Source organism: Centruroides sculpturatus, unplaced genomic scaffold, assembly GCF_000671375.1.
Source record: "Centruroides sculpturatus isolate CEXI.00-Female unplaced genomic scaffold, Cexi_2.0 scaffold194, whole genome shotgun sequence".
NCBI lineage: Eukaryota > Metazoa > Arthropoda > Arachnida > Scorpiones > Buthidae > Centruroides > Centruroides sculpturatus.
The window spans coordinates 734,435-761,308 of NW_019384455.1; the positions used below are offsets into that span (position 1 = coordinate 734,435).

The following is a 26,874-nucleotide window of genomic DNA, read 5'->3' on the forward strand; positions in this document are numbered from 1 at the left end:
TCATTATTTATTAATTTTAGGTTATCTCAAAAAAGATCTAGGACGCTATAAATTAAATACGGGATTATCGATAAAGATATGATATGACCTACGACATTATTATTTTTCGACTTTCACTACAAACACAATGTTTGAGGATTTGATGCATCATCTCAATAAAAAAAATTATGACTGCAAAGGGATTGATATAACATAATCAATAGTAATTGTCCGTCGATTGCATTCATAAATATAAGTTAAACAGGTTTAACATGCAATACAGTGAGAATATTAATTGTAGCAACCGATGCGATAAAACTATTGATAACACTGATGCAAGATTTAAAAATTAGGCAAAACTATAAATCAAGTCTATTTATTTACTTCTAAATTAAATGATGATTTTTAGTTATTTTTTTAAAAGTTGCAAGGTTATATTTTAAGTTTCTTTTTTGTGCGAGTAAAATTTTAAGGGCCCTCTTAAAGCGATTAAGTGTAAAAATCTTAAAAATCATATCGCATCAGTTACAGAAGTAATTATGTCATTAGTTTGACAAAGCAATCATTATAGCCATTTAACGTTTTTGATTAGAGATAAAAAAAAAGAAAAAAGTTAAAATAATGTCCTGTTATTTCAATAGAGCATCTTACAAAGATCGATGCTGTGAGCCAGACAGGAGCCAAGGGTTATTGAACAGTTGGAAGGAGAGAAGAGGCGATGGAGCAGAAAATAAAATTATTATTTTTTTCTTTAAACTTCAGATTTATGTTGAGAGGAGGAAATGTATAAAATCCATGAAATCTGGATCGTGTGTAGGATTATCATCAAGTTATTTTTATTTGATAGTGTAGATAACAATAACAATAGGAATGAAATTTCATTTAGGTATACTGTACATGTTTATAAAATAATTAAAAATTTACTTTTGTAATTTTTTAAAAATTAAATTATTAATGCAAGAACAAATGGAATTTTGCAATTAAAAATGAACGTTTTATTTGTTGTAGAATTAATTTAATGATATGAAAAGGGAAGTTAAAAAAATTTTTTTTAGTTATTAATAATGCTGTAGTAAATTTTCCTAATGAAGTTAAACAGCTACATATTATATAATTAAATCTGTATAAATACATTTAAAAATATCACATAAATGCATAATTTATAATTAAGAAAAACATGATGACAAAATGCAAAAATTATCTAAAATTTATTTTGATATTTCTGCATGCTTTTCACAATTTTGTAAAGATTTATTTTTAAAATTATAAAGCATACATTTTGGAGTATATTAAATTAAAAATAATGGTAGCTAAATATGCAAATCAATTTTTTCTTGACAGGAAAAAACTAAAATTCTTACATGTTAAAATAAAAGTTTTACTTGAGAATTTATCTGTTATTGTATATTTGCAAATAACTTACAAGTAAACAGATAATTTAATATTAAATATCTGAATTTCTATCTCATCAATTTGATATGAAATATTCTTCTCAGATATTTTGCATAACAAATATTTAAGTGAAGAATTCCAACTAAATTCATCATATCATAAATGAATAAAACTTAAATGAACGTGATGTATTCTTGGACTTCAAATATGAAAATCTGACAGCTTTTAATGATAAAAATGACATCTGTCAAATGACCATCATGTTAACTGGCATATGATTGCTTATGGCTTTTTTTTAATAATATATGGTACAAAATATAATTGTTAGTAATTATAAATAAGAATTTAATAAATTTTAAAAGGATTTTTTTTAAAGTGATAAATATTACATTGTGTTTAAATATTAATTGCATCATATAAATACTTAAATTATCAGTAAGTTTGCATAAATTTTCTTTTATTAATAATTAATGACAAAAGATCACTTCTCTAATTTTATTAATATTAGATTTAATGGATAATCAGTTTCACTTTCATAATTTTGAATATATTGTGAAAGTTACATTTGATTGTATTGCACAATAAATATTAAAACAATCAACTTTTACAATGAAAATTGTGCTTAGTTACAAATATTGAATTCTTAAAATTTCATTTATAACTTAGTACAATAATTACCTGAGAGTTACAAACATTTTCACTTAAAATATATATGTATTATTAGATTAAAAAAAATGAAAACAAAAACACAGCATCTCAATGTTTATGATATTAAATAAGATGATTAAATTTATTGGGTTGCTGTAGGTAGGCACATTTTAAGACACTTCACCTGATCACTAGGAATCTAAATGCAATCTGTTAACAATTTACTATAATAACAATAACACACAACAAATAATACTAAATGCATTATAGTGAACTGTAGGGAACTATGGCTAAAAATTGTGTTTAAGTTTGTCTTTTTATCTTTTAACATTGTAAATTGGCAATTTGTAATTTAACAACACCAACTTTTAAGTGATAAATATATGATTCTGCTTAAAACATCAAAAGTATTAGATTAAGTACAGAATGCATTCCTTACAAATAACACATCTTTCTTAACACAGACTTTGTTCATAAGTATGACATACATCTTAAATCATAAAATACCACATTTGAAAAATACATATGTATAAAACTACAAAATAAATTGGTGGATAGGGCCAATATTAATCTTCAGAGAGACTGAGATGAAGTATACAAATGGGAATTACTTCTATGATCATAGTGGATATACAAAAGTCAATAAATTGCACTACAATGAGATCTATTATTATTTCATTTAAATCTCTTAAGATGGCCCTAATTGAGACGTATAATATTGTGAGCAACCAATAAATAATTGCGCAAAAATTATTAGATTTATAACTTAAATTTTGTTACGTTTTACACCACGTATCTCTAGATTGACATTGCTTTATCTAAGTACAAAATCCAGCAATAAAAATTACAATGTCACTAATTATTTTAGATTGACTACACGTAAAAATTGCACATTTAAAATAATTATATATTCATTTTTTTAATTAAAAGGAATTATATATATATATATTTTTTTTATTGGCACTTTTGAACAAGATTTGGCATCTAATTTGAAAAATAACATTCAACAGATCTTGCAAATAAGAGATTTAAAATATTTTATATCTAAATATGTATAGCATAATATAAAAATTTAATTATAAATATGTATATATAAGAAAAATTTATTTAACAAAATATATTTATTATGCTAATTAATAAAGAAATTTAATTACGGCTCTATGAAAAATTATAAATCAATTTGAAGTACTTGTGCAATGGTAACTTTGTTTTGTATTGGACATTAGATATATTAATACATTTCTCATTCAAATTTTATTTTGCTATAAAATATGTTACTGTATATATACAATGACTCACCAGTATAATGACATCCAAGAAAACTAAAACTTGATTCTAAGTTTTTCTATGGCACATTAAATTAAATATTATGGGAAAATATTGACTTATCACATAATTCTTACAAGATATAGATTTTATAATAAGTAAAAACAAAACAAAATCTTTTCATACATCAACCAGTCAGTCACCCTGCAAAATAATCATTCATTCATGACGCGATTTTTGTTTTTAATAATCACTAACACGGCATTCTTGGTAATGTTTGCATCGTGGGACTCTGACCCTGCATTTCTAATCTTCTAAGATGACAATCTCGACACAGCAAATGATTTTCTAGAGGATAGCAGCGTTTGTCTGGCTCATCTGTTAACTGCATACCACAATCCTGAAAAAGATACCATATTTTATGAAACTGTATTAAAAAAGTTTAAAATTCAAAATAATTAAGAACATAATTTGTAATATTATAATGCATTTCTTTCAATATAATTAAATATAAGTTTATTATTAATAATATCTTTAAAGTAAAATTACAGTGACCAAATTTATTCAATGATTATAACAGAACACTAGAAATACTGGATTTTTGTGCATATAACCTGCAGTTTGTGCTTAAAAGACAATTTGAAAGGAGTGTGGGTTATACAGATTTTAAAACTACAATTAGACTTGTGCCTATGGAGCAACTGCTGCTTATTATTGAGATTCAAAACTTTCATTAAAAAGACTAAAAATAATTATATAATAAGAAATTTTTACAATACTGAATTATTTTTCAATATACTGTAATTACATTTTAAATGCTTTTAACTTATTTGACCTCATTTATAAAATATTTAAATGTGATTAACAATTCATTGAAAAGTTAATTCTGATAATTTATAAGTTTAGAAAGCAAAATGAAATAAAAATTTGGTACTTTTCTGTTAATGGGACACCAGTTGTAATTTTAATCTGATGCACGATACTGTCGTCTGTGTCACTCCAATAAGACTATCATGTTTAACTATGTAGCCCACATGACTATGCTGACTTCAAGTAGCCCATTTAACTGTTTGTGGCATACTTGATGTTATATAGTTTTAGAAGGTGTGGGGTCCAGGCACTGAGATGCTTGCTGTTGCTTACACTGAAGTGCACAACTACATGTGGAGCTTGCTATTGCTTGCCTTGACAACATGGAGCTTCTTTTAATTCTAGAGATTCTGCTTGTATGTATTCTCTATTTGCCTGCCTTAATGTTACACTTAAATCATTTTTCTACAGGTATCAAAAGACTGCTGTAACCATTGAAGATCTATTCTTTCTTGATTACTTTAAATTTAAATCCATTTGTAAAAACTTCTCTACGACTGTTATCCTGCATTAGAAAACAAAATTATTTTAACTGTTCTAATTTTTATATGTTTATTGTTTTTACTATTTGTATTTTTAGTCCTTTTTTAAGTTTATGGGTTTGTTTGTTATTTGTTACTTGGTAAGTCAGCTATCATTGTCACTGTGACAGCACTGTATTTTCTTGAAAGAATAAAAAACCAAAGGATAAGAAAATAAAGTGGATGTGAAAAAGTCCAGTGTCTATGTCCACTTCATGATGTCTCAAAAAACAAACTTAAAAAAATAATAGACTAAGTATAATTCATAAAAAATAGGGTATAATTAAGAAAAAAATAATTATTTTATTCACTTAATATGATAAGGATAATGATATAGTCCATCTATTTTGCAAAATAGATGGACTATATCATTACTGAGATGGGTAGCACAGAACAATTGCATGTGTGGAGTCGAAAGTGTTACACTGAAAAAACTATATAAGTATTTAATTTTTTACATCTAACAACTCAGGTTTTTTCATTTCTGAATGGTAACTTTCTTAATTCTAACAAGTGTCCAGTGTTTTGTGGTTTTATCCAAATGGATAAAACCACAAAACACTAATAGTTAGTTAGTTTGCACATCAACAGGCTGGCCACATGGAGTTTTCTGGGCTTTCTTCTCATTAATAATACCTATATAGGAGTCAGTTTCCCATAGAAGTCCTCCCAGGAGAAATCCCTCCTTGGCAGATCATCCACTTGTCATGTTGCAATACCAAATAAACCAAACTAATTCTAATAATTTTTTCTATAAACTTGCTATTTATTTCCCACAGTTTATAGGCATTCTGATAAAAGTTCTTAAAATGTACCACTTACATTTTTGAAATTTATGATTAATAATGCCAGGTATAACAATTACTGCAACGGTTACTTTTATAAACCCAGAAAACACAGAGTGTAACAAGCTAGTTTTTCATAATCTATGGTTTAGAGGATTTACATATTGCATATCAACTGGATAAAAGATAAATAAGGATGTTTCACAGCTATGGAACTGATAGATGATAAAAATATACCAAAAAAGCATATTTTAATTTAATTTTGCCAATAATTTGATGCAATATATCTCTGATCTTGTCTTGGATGTGGTAAAGATCAAAGGACAACACTTCTTTAAACCAACATTCTGAACAGTATAAATATAATTTCATTTTACTCAAAATTCTTCTTTATATCAAAATTCAACTGTAAAAGTATTATGAAGATCTAGAAGCAATTACAAAATACTATTTACATTACTCTTTTATGATTATATTCTAATGTTCTTATTTCATTTTTGTTCCAATTGCTTGAAGGTGATAATTTAATCATCAAAAGTCACGAAATTATATATATGGCTGGAATTACAACAGTAACTTACATTAGCTTTACATACATTTCCAGCAGCAACAAGATGTGAAATATACAGTGAAAATGTTTTTGGTCTGTTTAGTGGCCAGCTTCAAGCTTGACTGAAGATTTGTGTTGAAGTTGAATATTCTCAATTTTCTGGAATTTACTTCAAATTTGTTCTTCTATGTAGAAGACATGGTTGCTGTATCTTCAAATTCTGTGTGTAGCGTCTTTATAATCCAAACGTTAATTGCTGCTTGATCGTCTACCAAAATTAACATTTGGATTACAAAGACGCTACACACAGAATTGTTCTTCTATGTCACCAACTTCAATTGACATCTTACATGGGAATTAAACATTTCTCTTATTCCAATATTAATTAATGCCCACACTATTTAACCACATAAATAAAATTGTAATATGAAGTAATGAAATAAACAAAGAAAAACTTTCTACAGATGTATCCTACATTCTACTATATGGCTTCCTTATTACTACATATTGCAGTAATTCCCAAGGTGGACACTACTGCCCTTTGTGGGTAGTGAGTAAATCTAGGGACGTTTAGACATTTTCATCAATAATGTAACTTTTATTATGTGAAAGTTCGTTTTTATGCAGGGCATGAAAGAAGGTTTGCTCCAAACACCTTTTCTGATTAAGGCACTGAGAAAAGTAGACAGAAGGGGATGCTGGAGACAGGGTACTGAATGGGGACCATAGGTGAAGGTTGGGGTCACTGACAACCTTATCCTTTCCTCTTTTAAAATAGGTAAGAAAAAACATTGCATTTAATAGTTTCCAGAATGGAGAACAATGTACAGTAAGGACACAAAGTGTGAGTTTCATAGAAAAGTTCTTATCAAATCTGTTGTCATAAGTGGTACTGAGTAAACTCCTGGGATTCTGTCCATATGATATGCATCCTTTGCATTCGATAGTAATCAAAAGGCAGTTGGACCATGTTTCAATATAATCAAGGTGTTGGTCTAGGCAGTTTGACCATGTTTCAATATAATCAAGGTGTTGGTCTAGGCAGCTATTTTTTTTATACATAGCATTTAAGGTAGGGTGAAAATCCATTATAATCCATCCTCTCATAGCATCTCTTACATCACTTTGTTTTGCTGCATTTCTCTTAGATACTTTAGCAAATGTTAATAAAGGGACTGCAATTGATAATAGGGATACAACACTAATGTTGCATGTGTGGAGGGCATTTTTTGAAGTTTTCTTGTATACCTGGTTTTGATTTTGTTACATTATTATTTTTAAAAGGTCCCATGTTATATTTTTGATGTATGATGTATGTTTGATTTTCAATTTGTGTATCTTAATTTTATTTCTATTTATTTTTGCAAATTATATTTATGTTATTTTTATTCCTTTAAGTCCTTTATTAAATGGAATATTTGTATTTTGACAGAATATCTGTAATATTTTATAAATATCCAAACCTGATAGTTATATATTAAAGCCAAATGATTATTGAATTATATTGGGCTATGTTACTACTACTATTATTACTTAAATACTAAGTAATTTGGCACCTAACACCAAATTAGTCTCAAGTACCAAATTACTTAGTATTTAATTAATAATGGTAGTAGTAACATATCCTGATATAATTTAGCAATCATTTGGCTGTAATGTTTTACATAAAATATTTTTATGTATCAATATTTATATTATTCTTATGTTAAATACAGTAGACCCCTATAAAACAGGTTCATATAATACAGATTCGTATACAACAACGAAAAAATTGTGATTGTATTTGTTTAAACACGCTAAATGAGACTCGTATGATACAGTAAAACGTCATTGCCGACTCGTGTCGCAACAGGATTGGTCGAATTGCACAAACTGTTGAGTTTAAATGAGCAGCGGACCTACTAAAAACCATTTATTATTTAACGGCCATAAAAATTATATTTATATTAATGATATCTCCAAAGTTCAGCAAATTTTTTGCAGAAAAATAATTTATCAGGAAACACGTGCCCACCGTTCGATGTGCTGCTCCAAGACGAAAACAAGCTTAAGCAATGGTGTTGTTGAACGGTGCACACTTGGTAAGTAATCCTACAATTTTTTTTTATAGCATAGTTTATATGAATTATTCCCAAAAAATTATGTGTGTTTTGGAAATGTTGAGTCAAATTAATCTAGAATCGATTAATTTTATGGAAGAAAACCTTTCAAACAGCCATAGTCTGTAAACTGCATACGTGCCGGGCTGTGATTGGCTCATGTATTTAAGGACTCATACATCATGAATTTCATAAAACACAGAACGTATCTACCGTGTTATAGGGGGGTCTACTGTATTTACCATTTTGTATATTCAGTATGTGACAGGTAATATGAATCATATCATTCAAATGTATGTATTTTTAAATTTGTTTTTGTTCCATTTTTCTATTCAATCTTAAGAACCTTTAAACAAGATTGAAAATGTTTAATTCAGTTAATAAATTTTTTTGTAACTGGATTTAGGTGTTTTGAAAAGTGATTATACTTTGTGCATCCAATTTTTGCTTTGATTAATGTTAAGTATTTATAGGAATATATAAGGTATAAATTCAAATATTTATATGATTTCTGTAAGACAATATTCAGTAAAACACATTTTGTAAAAAACTTTTAATAATCCACTAACATATTACAAAGAACTAATGGAATTTATATACTTAATTAGTGAAATATTCAACATACAAGTCTTATTCTTTTAGAATATCAATTTTTTCATTAATGAAAAAAACATGTCAGAGAATAAAAAAAAAGTGACAGTTTATTAATAATGATGATCAATAGGATATAACTCTGTTTAAGGGCACAGAATATTTAGTTTTATTCTCTCATAATTAGCAAATAAAATTTGTTAATTTTTTTCTGACTAACTACTTACGTTTATATTATTCATACTGAGTCTAAAATGTACAGTACATTATATATATATATATCTTAAATATAAATATTCATTTCTCATTTATTTTTAGTTTTGTAGTTTGTTGTTTTTGTTGGACAAACTGATCATTGTAGTCTACTAATAATGTCACATCAATATCTTTAAATGCAGTATAATTTTAATTATACTTTACCATTTTTGGTCATTTTTAATGACCTTCAAGAAAAATAATACATTCTAAATAGAATGAGTGCCATCAGTATAGAACTTATTAATATGATTTGAGAGTTCAACAAAATTTCTGAACATAATTTCAGAAATTCAATGTCTATGTTGGTATACAGAATTGAATGTGCTGAATGTCTGTGTGGTATACAGACAAATCATAAAATAATCAGCAAAAATTATAATATAGTAAAATAGCATACACTTAATTTAAATAAATAAAATTATGTGAAACTATATTCTGATGCATTAACTTTCAAATTGAATTAGTAAGTTCTATATTGATGGCATTAGTTCTTTTTAGAATGCATTTTTATTCCTTGAAGAAGATTGTTAAAAATGACCAAAAAGTTAGAGTTTAATTAAAGTTATACTGCATTTAAATCTATAAATAGGACATTGTTAGTATTATTGCAAATGCAGTTTTTGAAGTAATAGCTATAAAGCAAATCAAATAAATTACTTATTTGAAGCAATGTTCTATAAGTTGGACTTCTTATAATTAGTACAAATAATATAAAGAATATATTGAATCATTTGTATTTAAAAAACAATTGGTTAAATATTGGCTCAAAAATTAAGATATTTATAACATGAAATATAACAGCTATGTGTATCTTCTTTGCTACATTTGCAGAGTTATGATATAAATTCTATCTTGTGAAGTACAGCTCTTGATCATATATTAATTTCTTAGAATAAACCGATTTCCTAGTCATCCTTATTGCCCTGTTCATACACATCCATCTAACTTTATTGCATAACGGTTCATTTCCTGGTGGTAGGCTTATGCGATAAATGGTCATAGGGAACACATGTATTCTCTTGCATTTCATTAAAAAATCCAGCTTCGCTCTAGCCTTAGTAAGGCTGACGACGATTTTACGATAATAATTAGTCGGCATCACTTAATAATTATATAATCTCCACTGCACATCGGGTTGTATGCAATAAAATAAATCTGACTTACGGAACCTGTAACCGATGCATATCACTTTTTCTTTCAAAAACCAAACGTTTTCATAACCCCTTCTGGGTTCTTCATCAGGATAACAGCTGGATCGAATAGCAAAAAATGAATTCAAAAAGTTTGAATAAATCCGAACTTCTTAGAGTTTGAATCGTTCCATTCGCTTAATCAGTCACGTGATATGATTGAAACTGTTCTAATTCGACTGTCGATGTTCAAATTTAAGAGAAAGATCCACAATGTGTTATTGAGATATAAAGATTATTTAATATTCTCGTGTTCCCTAATATCATTTATTTTTAAGGCTTAATATAATTTCGTTATCACTCTTTATGGAGTAGGTGTTGCCACGCCATGGAAAGGGTGATCTCTTCTCTTGAATTAATACACTCAGATTTGTCATACACCCTAAAGATTTCCATCTCTTCTAGCCATTTTAGTTTATGAATATGTGGTGTGGAGGCAATTATCCGTGCTGCATTGAAGTCCGCCACTATATCGGGATCAGTGGCATAGGTGGAGAGTGAGGTTGTGTGCCTGTTGTGCTGTATATCCGAAATATGCTCTTTTAATCTAACCTCTAACGAGCGTTTAGTTGATCCCACGTATACCATATCCCTGTTGAACCTGTTATCCTTTATAAGAATTGTATATACGCCTGATAGCCTCTCCGTCCTGGATCCGTCTTTTTCATTACGTAGGATATCAAATAAGGTGCTGCATCTTCTGTATGCTATGTTAACATTACGTCGTCTAGCAATGGTGTTGTACAGGGACTTCAATAGAGGGTTGAACCTAATGGGTATCCTCATATTTTCTATATTATTGCTTGTGTTTTGCGTGTTCATTACAAAATACCTCCATAAAGAGTGATAACAAAATTATATTAAGCCTTAAAAATAAATGATATTAGGGAACACGTAGTTGAGATATAAATAATCTTTATATCTCAACTAGCTTACCCGTCGCGCATTGCTGCAATCTCAGAAGAAACGAAATTCAAGCAAACTCGTAATGATAAAATTCAATTTACATTTTATTATTTTTATTGAAACTTATTATTATTATTAATTTTCATCGGGAAAACATTTCAAAGTGTCGTTTCAATTCTATTTATTTATTGGAGTGCTTGTGGATACACGATATTTTTTGTTTTTCCGTCTGTTGCGTACACGAATGAATCGGAAGGTTTTTCGACGCGTGAGCCGGCCACATACAGTTGTCCATGCGAGAAGCACGGATTCTCCAAATTTAGCCCACACACTCGCTGCGATTGTCAGAAGTGCGATATTCCCCATTTTTATATATATTTTTAAATCCTTTATAATTTTCATTATTTAATTGCTCCTTCCTCTCTTCCTTGGCATGTTGTGAAATTTCTGATAGTTGGATAATAAACCGTTTTATTGTAATTTGTCTTTTTAAATTATTTTGAGTCGATATTAAAATTTGGAAAAGGGGGGATACCTAGATCGGTAAAATACGCGAATTTCTTCCTACAACTTCGGTTGTTGTTCGGGGTACAGTTAAGGTTTTAACGAAGTTCGAGCGAATACATAATTAGCAAAAAAAAGTTGAAATAAAGTGATTAAACAAACATTATTACGAATATCGTAAATAACAGTTTACAAATGCATATATAGAAATATTTTTTGAAGGGGGAAATGGTCTTCACAATTTGAAATCGATCGAACACAGTGTGCTCGAATGCTGGTGTAAACGCACGCCATCTATCGTAGGATAAATGTACTATGCCAAAAACATTCGTGGGAGTGTATTAAAAAACTTTCCGAAGTTTTATGGCTATCGTACTATGCCACAAACCTTCCCCGGAGTATATTAAACAACTTCCCAAAGTTTCACGGCAATCGGATAAGCGGTGTGGTAATGCATGAAGGACATAAGACAGACACACAGACAGACATACATTCATTTTTATATATATAGATAACACGTTGTGGATCTTTCTCTTAAATTTGAACATCGACAGTCGAATTAGAACAGTTTCAATCATATCACGTGACTGATTAAGCGAATGGAATGATTCAAACTCTAAGAAGTTCGGATTTATTCAAACTTTTTGAATTCATTGTTTGCTATTCGATCCAGCTGTTATCCTGATGAAGAAACCAGAAGGGGTTATGAAAACGTTTGGTTTTTGAAAGAAAAAGTGATACGCATCAGTTACAGGTTCCGTAAGTCAGATTTATTTTATTACATACAACCCGATGTGCAGTGGAGATTATATAATTATTAAGTGATGCCGACTAATTATTATCATAAAATCGTCGTCAGCCTTACTAAGGCTAGAGCGAAGCTGGATTTTTTAATGAAATGCAAGAGAATACATGTGTTCCCTATGACCATTTATCGCATAAGCCTACCACCAGGAAATGAACCGTTACGCAATAAAGTTAGATGGATGTGTATGAACAGGGCAATAAGAATGACTAGGAAATCGATTTATTCTAAATTGGTACAACTAGTGGACATTGAAAACATATTAATTTCTTGGGACTAACATTAAATTTCAGGTGAACAATAGAGAAAAAGATTAGTAATATCTTCCTAGTCATAAACAAAAAAATGGGCTTACATATTCATTTTCTTCATTCTGTTATTTCATATTTATTTTAAGCTTTTCAACAGAAAATATTATTTGTTAGCCCAAAAGTATCATCTTGTACAAGATGACTTTTGGGTTAACTAAAATTACTAGAGTCCAAAATTGAAACTGGAATAGATAACACACAATAAAATGCACACAATACATAATTTTCCAGGAAGCGGAGTTTGTGGAACAAATGTTTTCGGTTTATTTTATAAACCTGCTTCAGGTTTCAAATTACACAATTCAAAATTTTAAATTAAAATGTTTCACAAAGTCCACTTACTAGAAAATTATATATGGTGTGCATCAAATTACTAGTTTGTATTTGTTATAAATAATTCATATTTCAAACTACAGAAGGAAATAATATAATACTATTTACAGTTATTTAAATATTTAATTGCAAATTTTTTCAACCCACTTAATGGGCCATCTTCATGCTTAAGAAAACAAAACTTATACAAAATGACTGGTTTTATGTAACATTCTCTTTTGTTTTCTTGAGCCTAAAGATGTCCCATTAAGTAAATGGCAAATGTTTACAATTACATTTTTAAATCACTGTGAATGATGGTGTCTTTCTTTCAGGCAACAATTTGTTCTGTTTCTTACATATCATAGTCCAAATTATACATATTAAATCAAATAACTAAATTATTTAGGAGATATTTTAATGGTAAATTTGATTACAGTACTATAAGATTTAGCACTAAAGTTATCTTGTTACCATTCTTTACAAGTGTCATCATCTTGCAAAAAATTTAATTACAGTTAATTTCTTACTAAATTAATGTGTTGTTCAAAGCTGGAACTTATTCTAACATTAATCAATATCACACCTTTCTTACATCTTCCAGCAATATTTTATTAAGAGTGAATTTTTTTACTCAAAATAAACCAAATTATCACTGTAATTAAGTGAGCTACTTTTTGCTACTATTAATAATTAGAAGAATTGCTCGGAGATCTGGGTGGCATAACTGGCAATGCAACTGCATAGTAAGTGAGAAAGTTGTGGGTTCAAATCCCACTCCAATTTTCTTCTAAAATTATTTAATAAACATTAAATTATTATAATTATTAATTTTGATAAGAGATGGTGTCTCTAATACCAAATTACTTAATATCTAATTATTAATAGTAGCGAAAAATAGCCCGATTACTTATGGCAATTGTTTGGCTTATTATTAATTCATCAAGCTGATGTTTATGTGTACTGTATTTACTCGCTTATAAGACGAGGCTTTCGTGTGACTTTAAAGATCAAAATAAAGAAAATTAAATTTATTAATATAGTTCTAATTTTATTTCATTTAATCATAAGTAAAATATCAAATGAATATAAATGCACACATTGTCTTGCAAAAATTACTGGCATTTTAAATTTTAAGGAAAAATCTTGTAAAATCAACAATATAATTTGTTCATGTAAAGCTGGACAATGAGGAACCTTTATTTGCCAATTTTTAACAGTCAAAACCACTCTCTGTCGATTACATTTATGAGTTTGTCTGAATTCTGATTTCCGAATAATTGTTTGTTTTTACGTGGGAATGGATTAAAAATTACATCAGGCTCCTGTGTGATTTTGGAATTTCAAATTGGAATTCAATTCAATATCTTTGCTTTTCTTATTGCTATTCATCTTTACTCCTGACAATACACAAGAATGATTGAAATGACCCAGATAAAATACTTTTGTTTTTAAACACCAGAGGGTGAGCATCCAGTAAAAAATGCAAACACACAGTTTACAAGAATTATTGCAAAAACAAAGAATCTTTTGCTCACGTGTATAGGATAGGACGACCTAGGTTTATGAAGCAATCAAAAATGAATAAAAACCTCATCTTATATGCAAGTAAATATGGTATATATATATATATATATATTACCTGCTTCTGGTTTTACACTTTTGAATTGAATGGTTTACTGAGCATTCCAAAATTGGAATGTTCAAACATTTAAACTGATCTTTTTTTACAAAAATAATCTAACACATCAAATTAAATAAAGATAATTAGATATGCAAATATATAAAGTTATATAAACAATATTTAAAAATAATATAACTGAAACAATTAAAACAGAAATGGTAAATGGAAATAATGATCAATAACAAAAGTTGTACATTAAGTGTTATATAATGCAATAATGGCATAACTTTAATTAGATGATTGTGGGGTAATTGTGTAATTGTGAGTGTGGTCTTGCTGTAAGGAGTTGATGATGAACAATTGCTAGGCAAGCAATAAGGTCTCGCTCTCTTTATTGTTAAATGCAATCTACTTTGGTTTTAACACAAAATATCTCCAATACCTCAAGTTTTTAATTTGTAGTTACCAAACTCTTTCTATAATTGCTTCGTCTCAACATGATTGGGATGAAGACAAAATTATACAAAGAAAGTTTATAACTAATAAATTATACTATTACTTTTAATATTTTATTAGTATTAACTAATAAAATATTAAAAGTAATAGTATAATTTATTAGTTATAAACTTTCTTTGTATAATTTTGTCTTCATCCCAATCATGTTGAGACGAAGCAATTATAGAAAGAGTTTGGTAACTACAAATTAAAAACTTGAGGTATTGGAGATATTTTGTGTTAAAACCAAAGTAGATTGCATTTAACAATAAAGAGAGCGAGACCTTATTGCTTGCCTAGCAATTGTTCATCATCAACTCCTTACAGCAAGACCACACTCACAATTACACAATTACCCCACAATCATCTAATTAAAGTTATGCCATTATTGCATTATATAACACTTAATGTACAACTTTTGTTATTGATCATTATTTCCATTTACCATTTCTGTTTTAATTGTTTCAGTTATATTATTTTTAAATATTGTTTATATAACTTTATATATTTGCATATCTAATTATCTTTATTTAATTTGATGTGTTAGATTATTTTTGTAAAAAAAGATCAGTTTAAATGTTTGAACATTCCAATTTTGGAATGCTCAGTAAACCATTCAATTCAAAAGTGTAAAACCAGAAGCAGGTAATATATATATATATATATATACCATATTTACTTGCATATAAGATGAGGTTTTTATTCATTTTTGATTGCTTCATAAACCTAGGTCATCCTATCCTATACACGTGAGCAAAAGATTCTTTGTTTTTGCAATAATTCTTGTAAACTGTGTGTTTGCATTTTTTACTGGATGCTCACCCTCTGGTGTTTAAAAACAAAAGTATTTTATCTGGGTCATTTCAATCATTCTTGTGTATTGTCAGGAGTAAAGATGAATAGCAATAAGAAAAGCAAAGATATTGAATTGAATTCCAATTTGAAATTCCAAAATCACACAGGAGCCTGATGTAATTTTTAATCCATTCCCACGTAAAAACAAACAATTATTCGGAAATCAGAATTCAGACAAACTCATAAATGTAATCGACAGAGAGTGGTTTTGACTGTTAAAAATTGGCAAATAAAGGTTCCTCATTGTCCAGCTTTACATGAACAAATTATATTGTTGATTTTACAAGATTTTTCCTTAAAATTTAAAATGCCAGTAATTTTTGCAAGACAATGTGTGCATTTATATTCATTTGATATTTTACTTATGATTAAATGAAATAAAATTAGAACTATATTAATAAATTTAATTTTCTTTATTTTGATCTTTAAAGTCACACGAAAGCCTCGTCTTATAAGCGAGTAAATACAGTACACATAAACATCAGCTTGATGAATTAATAATAAGCCAAACAATTGCCATAAGTAATCGGGCTATTTTTCGCTACTATTAATAATTAGATATTAAGTAATTTGGTATTAGAGACACCATCTCTTATCAAAATTAATAATTATAATAATTTAATGTTTATTAAATAATTTTAGAAGAAAATTGGAGTGGGATTTGAACCCACAACTTTCTCACTTACTATGCAGTTGCATTGCCAGTTATGCCACCCAGATCTCCGAGCAATTCTTCTAATTATTAATAGTAGCAAAAAGTAGCTCACTTAATTACAGTGATAATTTGGTTTATTTTGAGTAAAAAAATTCACTCTTAATAAAATATTGCTGGAAGATGTAAGAAAGGTGTGATATTGATTAATGTTAGAATAAGTTCCAGCTTTGAACAACACATTAATTTAGTAAGAAATTAACTGTAATTAAATTTTTTGCAAGATGATGACACTTGTAAAGAATGGTAACAAGATAACTTTAGTGCTAAATCTTATAGTACTGTAATCAAATTTACCATTAAAATATCTCCTAAATAATTTAGTTATTTGATTTAATATGTATAATTTGGACTATGATATGTAAGAAACAGAACAAATTGTTGCCTGAAAGAAAGACACCATCATTCACAGTGATTTAAAAATGTAATTGTAAACATTTGCCATTTACTTAATGGGACATCTTTAGGCTCAAGAAAACAAAAGAGAATGTTACATAAAACCAGTCATTTTGTATAAGTTTTGTTTTCTTAAGCATGAAGATGGCCCATTAAGTGGGTTGAAAAAATTTGCAATTAAATATTTAAATAACTGTAAATAGTATTATATTATTTCCTTCTGTAGTTTGAAATATGAATTATTTATAACAAATACAAACTAGTAATTTGATGCACACCATATATAATTTTCTAGTAAGTGGACTTTGTGAAACATTTTAATTTAAAATTTTGAATTGTGTAATTTGAAACCTGAAGCAGGTTTATAAAATAAACCGAAAACATTTGTTCCACAAACTCCGCTTCCTGGAAAATTATGTATTGTGTGCATTTTATTGTGTGTTATCTATTCCAGTTTCAATTTTGGACTCTAGTAATTTTAGTTAACCCAAAAGTCATCTTGTACAAGATGATACTTTTGGGCTAACAAATAATATTTTCTGTTGAAAAGCTTAAAATAAATATGAAATAACAGAATGAAGAAAATGAATATGTAAGCCCATTTTTTTGTTTATGACTAGGAAGATATTACTAATCTTTTTCTCTATTGTTCACCTGAAATTTAATGTTAGTCCCAAGAAATTAATATGTTTTCAATGTCCACTAGTTGTACCAATTTAGAATAAATCGATTTCCTAGTCATTCTTATTGCCCTGTTCATACACATCCATCTAACTTTATTGCGTAACGGTTCATTTCCTGGTGGTAGGCTTATGCGATAAATGGTCATAGGGAACACATGTATTCTCTTGCATTTCATTAAAAAATCCAGCTTCGCTCTAGCCTTAGTAAGGCTGACGACGATTTTATGATAATAATTAGTCGGCATCACTTAATAATTATATAATCTCCACTGCACATCGGGTTGTATGTAATAAAATAAATCTGACTTACGGAACCTGTAACTGATGCGTATCACTTTTTCTTTCAAAAACCAAACATTTTCATAACCCCTTCTGGTTTCTTCATCAGGATAACAGCTGGATCGAATAGCAAACAATGAATTCAAAAAGTTTGAATAAATCCGAACTTCTTAGAGTTTGAATCATTCCATTCGCTTAATCAGTCACGTGATATGATTGAAACTGTTCTAATTCGACTGTCGATGTTCAAATTTAAGAGAAAGATCCACAACGTGTTATCTATATATATAAAAATGAATGTATGTCTGTCTGTGTGTCTGTCTTATGTCCTTCATGCATTACCACACCGCTTATCCGATTGCCGTGAAACTTTGGGAAGTTGTTTAATATACTCCGGGGAAGGTTTGTGGCATAGTACGATAGCCATAAAACTTCGGAAAGTTTTTTAATACACTCCCACGAATGTTTTTGGCATAGTACATTTATCCTACGATAGATGGCGTGCGTTTACACCAGCATTCGAGCACACTGTGTTCGATCGATTTCAAATTGTGAAGACCATTTCCCCCTTCAAAAAATNCCATCGCAACCTATAACTTTCATCGTTAATATAAACATTCAACCCTCGAACAATGACATTCCTCTGCTGCAAGACAAAAAGTTTATAGTTAAAGTCCGAATTCGTCATTTTGTTTTGGTCCCGGGAACAACTTTGACCTACACACCTGCAGGACCAACTCTATCTCACACAATAGGAGATCACCTGACTGATTTTCCCAGTCCGAAGCTATAAAAGCGACTTCTTTCCCCCTCCTCGGGGGAGTCTCACATCTATGGTCTAAAAGGATTACGTCTCCGGGAAACTTTAACTTTGTGCTTCGAACTCTGTGCCTACGTTGAAATCGACTAGAGGTATGAACAAATAATTGTAAACTCTCTCTCCGCGAGTTAGGAGCTAATAGTGAGCTAAATTCATTTCCCCATGTTAGATTTTGTAACCTATTTTTTGTTTCGTTAATCTAATAAAATTGTTGTTCTCATTGTTAAATGGTGTCCTTTTACTCGTATATCGCCTATGCCTCGTCGACGACCCCTCTCACCTCCTCCACTCAATCTGACAAAAACCATCCCGCCCCTTCGGGACCGCATTTGAAATTTAGCCATCTTGACAAGTGAGCAGGTTTAACGACCTGTCGCCGAAAAGGGAGAGTCAACGGTTCCCGACCTCCCCGGCGGTTCACACCAGCTTTGGAGGAATGGAACTGCGGCATAAACTGAGGGCTACCTGCACTGTAATGAAATATTGTAAAAGCAATTGTGAATATACAAATGTTTTGCAAATAATCATGTGTCTGGTCACAACTTATTTAAATAAGATTTTTAGTGTTCAAATATATTCTATTAATGTCAATACTTTGTCAAACAACAAATGAACAAAAAATTATGCATATAAAATTAACATAATAGAAAATAAAAGTTAAAATATCTTTCAAAACTATAGATTTTCAATAAAAATGTTAAATTACAAATAAGAAAAAGCATGAATATAGAGAGTTACCTGTATTGTGATACTATACGGCATATGAAGTTAAAAATATCTCTATATGACTTACAATACAGTTTCAATTTGAAGATTCAATTTAAATTATTTATTACATATGGTTTATATGTTTATCATAATATACCATTTCTATCAACAATAGTCAAATATTTCTGTTCATTGTCATTATTCTTCATTCTGCAGATAATTTTTCTTTTCCACAGAAACTGATACAGAGATGATAAATAAAAATGACATAAATGCAACTTTTAACTATATCATTTATAATTTAATTTTGGTTAATTTGACAGACTTATTAATAATTTTCACTTGTTTCTTAATTTCATTAATGTTTGTAAATGAATTTATGAAATTTTTTTCTCAAAGATAATCAGTTTTATATAAAAATAAATATTCAGTTGATGATGGTCTATATTTAATATAACTTTCTGTTAATATGAAGAATTCATTGTCCATAGATTAATGATTCCCACTAATTTATTCAACATGATTTTAATATTATTTTCAATACTTTAAATATACAACTATTTTTATCATAAAATTTAATTTTCTCTTCAAATTTTTTCTTTATTATTGTTCTTTATGAAGCTGATCATATTGCTAGAAGTTGTTATTTTTTTTTTTATAATTTTAATGGAAATATTTATATTATTTGTATAATTTATCTGTTTTTGCATTATCCAAGAATATAATAGAACAGTTTAAATCATATTAAATCAGTGTTGTTACTCTTCTGCTTGTTTTTAATAATTTCAAATTTCTCTGGAGTCTAGCAAATTTCAGATAAAATTATTTAATAATTTTATCTGAAATTTATAGTGATGAGTGATTAGTAATATCAATAAATGATACTGCAGGATTTTAACTGGGCTATAGTATTGCTATATAATTATAAAAATGTTAGATAACTTGGACTAAAAATAAATAGTTAAGCCACCATATTGTGTTAAATTAATAATCAGAAGTAAGTAAATTAATTTAGAATATTCTGAAACAAAAAATCAATTTGAAGTAGGACTGAAACCTATAATTCCAGCTTACCATGGAGATTTATTGTCAATTGTTACCTAGATTTCTGCATACTCTTCACTTCCAGACCAAATTAATTAAAATATACAAGCATACAGGTCACTCATCACACCAATTACAAACAATTATACACTTGGCCCTCCATGGCACTCAGCTGACTTATGCAAAGTATTCTAAATTAAATTGGTCTGAAAGCAAAGATCAAACAAAGTTCTAGGCATCATAATTGAGAATACATCTTTATGGTAAGCAAGAGTTGCAGGTTTGAGTCCTATACCAGATTAGTCAGAAAAGATTGATCCAGAATATTCTATATTAATTTATTTATTTCTAATTATTAAATTTAACAGAAGACAGTGACTTAATTGCCTACTTTTAGTCCAAATTATGTAATATCTTTATTTTTAATTAGCCATATTGAAATCTGGTGGTATTATTTGTTTATTACTTGGTTTATATGTAATTATATTATTAATATAGCTAAATCAAGTCTGATATCATTTAGAAACATCATATCTTTTATTAAAACAGATGCAATCTATATAAATATCATTTTGTAAATCTTTTGAAAAATTGAATAAATAAACAAACAAATAAATAAATATATATATATTTTATACATAAAAATCTAAAATTNAACTAAAATTTCTTTATTATTTATTTCCTTTAACCTTTTTTAAAAGTCACCAATCCTACTTTTACATTTATAAAACACTATTGGAATACATGATGCAGATATATACTGCCCAAAGACAACAGACTAATTAGCTAACTCCAAAAAATTTTAAAATCAAGTTTAAAACTTATCATCATGTTTAATTAGTATCATACATTGATACCACCCAATATATAATGTGAAAAACATTCAGTAATTATTGCAGAGCATTTTTCATGCAAAGTATTGAGTGATATCAATGTAAAATACTAATTAAGCATGATGATAAGTTTAAAACTTGATTTTCAACTTTTTGGAGATAGAGCATTTTGCATTTGTACAGTACATATTATACAAATCTACTCCATGTTTTTGAATATCCTTGCACAAAGTATCAATGCTATATACTTTTGAAAGCTTGTAAGTTATCATTGGCAGCTTTAGCATTTTTTCCTGTTCATCATCTTTCTCTTCATTAATGTCCAAATTTTCTATAGCCATCAAGTCTCTCAATTTGTGGGTTCTGCAGCTGTCTGGTGCAGTATGTTCTCAGTGTTTTCTGCCATCATTTCTTAAACCCCTCACCAACCATCTGCTTTGCCATCTTTTATATTATTATATCAGATTATTATTATTATTATTATTGTGTGGAATTCTGCATATACTACATAAACATAAACTTTGACATATATGATTTGGTAGAAGGCATTGTTTCTGTAATGTGGTAACTTCAGTACCAAGCAAAGTAGTTGGCTGTGTCAAAAATTGGAGATAACAGAAAGTACATTTTTTGTAAGTACTGTACAGGTAGCCATCAGTTTACCGCCAGCTCAATTTATGCCAATTCACAATAACACCACTGCGCAATTCATGGTAGCCCTCAATTTATGCCAACACCAAATCACAATAATGCCATGGCACAATTCGCCATTTTGCCGTGTAATTCCCCAGTTTTCCCTATGCTAGACTGATTTTTGTTTCAGTGTTGATGTATTTACTGAGCCGGAATGTTGTACATTCATTAAAACAAAGATTTTTATTGAATATATTTATTTTTTCTGTTTAATATTATTGGGTATGTTTACATTTACATTAAATTAATATTAAAATAAATAAAAATATTAAAATACTAAATGTTTAGTTACCCACATGTACAAGAATAAAGGAGGATTATTATGTCAGATAAAAGAAGTACACCAGAGTTATCTAAACATGTTAAGAAGGCACAGCAATCTATCTCCCTAGAAACAAAAATGGAAGTTATTCGACAAATGGAAAATGGACAAACACGCCCCAATGTCTGTATTTATTTTTATTTTATTTTATTTTCTCAAAAGACACTGGCCAGGTTGGCATTTTACAAGCATCTTAACAAGAAATCAAAACAAACAAACAAAAACAGGACGCGAGCTAAGAAAGAAAATTAATTAACAACAAATATCGTTGAGTCTTAAGTTTTTTTTTCCGGTTTTTTTACATTTTTTCTGAAGATTTCGTAACTCAATATATTACGTAGATTGTTGTACAGACTATTCCAATAGAAGATTAATTGAAAGATCAGTGCAGATCTCCCCACCTCTAGTTTAACAATTGGAAGACTATATTCACGAATTATACGAGTATCTCGTGTTGATTTGCGACATTCACTTATACCAATTCCAAGGAAGCTATTTTCTTTTTTTTCCTTTATATATTTGAAGCCCTCCAATAGAATCTGTTTCTTGTAAATATCACTAATTTTGTCAATATTTTCAGTGCGGTAGAGTTTGGATACTGATTCCATAAAGTTTAAATTATAAATTGAACGCATGTAACGATTTTGTGCTATCTGAAGTTTGTTAACAGCGTATAAAGATGCGGTTCCCCATACAGCGATACCGTATCTTATTCTAGATTCGATACAAGTGTGGTACAGCTGTTTCAAGAGTGATGTGCTTAAAAAAGCTTGAATTTTCTTATTTATCCCAGTATACTTTGCCAGGGAAAGTGCAACATCATCTATATGTTTATTCCAGTGCAGATTGTCATCAAAAGTCACTCCCAAAAACTTAATAGCATTTACTTTTTCTATGTTATAATCAGTTATTTTAATATTTAAGTGATGTGGATTGATTATTTTATTCCTATTTGCAAAGCAGAGGAATTTAGTTTTATTTTTGTTAATTACTAATCCATTGTTTTCCATATAACTGTTTAAAATTTTTAAAATGTGATTTAAATTCTCCTGAAGAATTATAACGTTCGTATGAGCATAAGTTATCACTAGATCATCAGCGTACATCAATATATTCTCTTTTGGTATATAGTTAAACAAGTCATTAATATATATATTGAAAAGCAGTAGACCCAGGATTGAACCTTGAGGAACGCCCTTGTTTGGCCTGAAAGAGCTAGAGATAATCTGCCCAATTTTTACAAAGTAAATTATTGTAGATCTTTGAACTTACCTCCATCGACTGTTACTACCATTATGAAAAATGCAGATAAAATTAAACACTTTGCTCAACAGTCTACGGCAGTAAATGTAAAACATGCGAGTTACAGTAGAGGTAAAATTTTTGAAAAAATGGAAAAATTGCTATTGTTATGGGTGGATGATACAAATCAAAAAATCATTCTCTTGACTCAAGCTGCTATAACTGAAAAAGCAAAATCAATTTTTGATAATCTTAAGGAGACAGATGGAGGTGAAGAAACTATTTTGGGAAGCAAGGGTTGGTTTATGAGATTTAAACCCTGAAGTAACTGTTGTAGTGTAGAATTATGTGGTGAAACAGCAAGTGCAGATGTTGCGGTGGCGGCTGCTTTTCCTAAGGAATTTCAGGGTTATGTAGAACAAGGCAACTATTCTCCAGACCTGATCTTCAATTTTGATAAGACTGGGCTTTATTGGAAAAAGTTACCAGCACAAACTTTTATTTCTTGTGAGTTCTTCATGAGAACGTTCCGCTCCAGGTTTTAAAGTTGCAAAAGAAAGTTTAACTCTTTTGTTGGGATCCAATGTTTCAGGAACTTTGAAACTTAAACCAATGTTAGTATATCATTCACAGACACCATGTGCTTTAAAGGGTCTAAATAAAGACATGTTGCCAGTTTACTGGAAATGGAACAAGAAAGCTTGGGTCATAAAAGATGTTTTCACAGATTGATACACAAGTTATTTTTGCCCTACTGTGCTTTGCTTTTGTGAAAAAAATAAATTACCACCCAAGGCACTTCTCTTGGATGATGTTCCAGGACATCCTCAAAACCTTGATGAAATAAGAACACCATTGGATGTCAAGGTTGTTTACATGCTTCCCAATACAACACCTCTTTTGCAACCAATGGATCAGGGGGTTATTGCAACCTTTAAAGCTTATTATCTCTATAATACATTTATGGAAATGATGAGAGTTTTAGACACTTCAGACAAAACAGTTAAAGACTATTGGTGATCTTTCAATATTTTGAAAAGGTATTAAAAACATCAAGTCGGCTTGGGATGAAGTTTCAGCAAAATGCTTAAATGGAGTTTGGCCTAAACTTCTGCCAGCATTCATGCACGATTTTGAAGAAGTAGCACATCAAGCGAATTTAATTGAAGACATTACCAGACTTGCACGTGATATGGGATTGGAAGATGTTACAACTGAAAATGTGACAGAACTTTTAGAAGCCCATGATCAGCCACTCTCAAATGAAGACTTAGAAGAATTATACAAAGAATTAGATCGTGAATAGTCAGAGAAGGAAGAAAACAAAGAAGAAACTCCAAGAGTTATGAAAACAGCCGATCTAAAGCACATCCTTTCAACTATGGAAAATTTGACAGATGAACTTTGTGAGTTAGACAATGATTGGGAGCAAAGTGCAAATGTATAAAGGAGCATCATCGCATCCATTCGACCATATTCTGAAATTCTTAATAAAAGGAAAAAAATCTAAACAATTAAAGATGAATACTTTCCAAAAAAATGTAAGAGATCCAAAACTTTGAAATATCATTGTTTTTCTTAAGATTTTTTAATAAAAACATTTCACTTTATTTTATCATAAAATACATTTAAAAACTTCAATTTATAATATATGTATTTTGTATTATATTGTATTAATAAACAAAATTATTTGCTTATATTTCACTTATGTAGAACCTAACCCTATACCTCACTGTAAATATGGGTTCATTTTATGCTGATTCGATTTGCGCCAGTGTGAGATCCGACCTCAGAATAAGCCCAAAATTTGTTCATTTTCCCCCCTAAATTTTTGACGTATTTAAAATAAATTTGTCGCCTCCTCGTTAAAATAACATTGTCAGAAAAAAGAATCAAATATCCATCGCAACCTATAACTTTCATCGTTAATATAAACATTCAACCCTCGAACAATGACATTCCTCTGCTGCAAGACAAAAAGTTTATAGTTAAAGTCCGAATTCGTCATTTTGTTTTGGTCCCGGGAACAACTTTGACCTACACACCTGCAGGACCAACTCTATCTCACACAATAGGAGATCACCTGACTGATTTTCCCAGTCCGAAGCTATAAAAGCGACTTCTTTCCCCCTCCTCGGGGGAGTCTCACATCTATGGTCTAAAAGGATTACGTCTCCGGGAAACTTTAACTTTGTGCTTCGAACTCTGTGCCTACGTTGAAATCGACTAGAGGTATGAACAAATAATTGTAAACTCTCTCTCCGCGAGTTAGGAGCTAATAGTGAGCTAAATTCATTTCCCCATGTTAGATTTTGTAACCTATTTTTTGTTTCGTTAATCTAATAAAATTGTTGTTCTCATTGTTAAATGGTGTCCTTTTACTCGTATATCGCCTATGCCTCGTCGACGACCCCTCTCACCTCCTCCACTCAATCTGACAAAAACCATCCCGCCCCTTCGGGACCGCATTTGAAATTTAGCCATCTTGACAAGTGAGCAGGTTTAACGACCTGTCGCCGAAAAGGGAGAGTCAACGGTTCCCGACCTCCCCGGCGGTTCACACCAGCTTTGGAGGAATGGAACTGCGGCATAAACTGAGGGCTACCTGCACTGTAATGAAATATTGTAAAAGCAATTGTGAATATACAAATGTTTTGCAAATAATCATGTGTCTGGTCACAACTTATTTAAATAAGATTTTTAGTGTTCAAATATATTCTATTAATGTCAATACTTTGTCAAACAACAAATGAACAAAAAATTATGCATATAAAATTAACATAATAGAAAATAAAAGTTAAAATATCTTTCAAAACTATAGATTTTCAATAAAAATGTTAAATTACAAATAAGAAAAAGCATGAATATAGAGAGTTACCTGTATTGTGATACTATACGGCATATGAAGTTAAAAATATCTCTATATGACTTACAATACAGTTTCAATTTGAAGATTCAATTTAAATTATTTATTACATATGGTTTATATGTTTATCATAATATACCATTTCTATCAACAATAGTCAAATATTTCTGTTCATTGTCATTATTCTTCATTCTGCAGATAATTTTTCTTTTCCACAGAAACTGATACAGAGATGATAAATAAAAATGACATAAATGCAACTTTTAACTATATCATTTATAATTTAATTTTGGTTAATTTGACAGACTTATTAAT

At 29.4% G+C, this 26,874-nt stretch overlaps 2 protein-coding genes across 2 annotated transcripts in view; both read right to left on the reverse strand.

Annotated features, from left to right (window-relative positions):
• Positions 1 to 2,545: 2,545 nt before the first annotated feature.
• LOC111620668 (Wilms tumor protein 1-interacting protein homolog) overlaps positions 2,546 to 26,874 on the reverse strand; it is a 74,754-nt gene continuing 50,425 nt past the window's right edge. Inside the window, exon 8 of the mRNA XM_023362645.1 lies at positions 2,546 to 3,685. Within this exon, the coding sequence (XP_023218413.1) occupies positions 3,539 to 3,685 (147 nt within the window). The 3' untranslated portion in view covers positions 2,546 to 3,538. The remainder of the gene's footprint in view (positions 3,686 to 26,874) is intronic.
• On the reverse strand, positions 22,427 to 25,170 carry LOC111620670. The gene has a single exon (XM_023362649.1). The coding sequence runs from the start codon at positions 23,555 to 23,557 to the stop codon at positions 22,727 to 22,729; it is 831 nt and encodes a 276-aa protein (XP_023218417.1). The 5' UTR covers positions 23,558 to 25,170; the 3' UTR covers positions 22,427 to 22,726.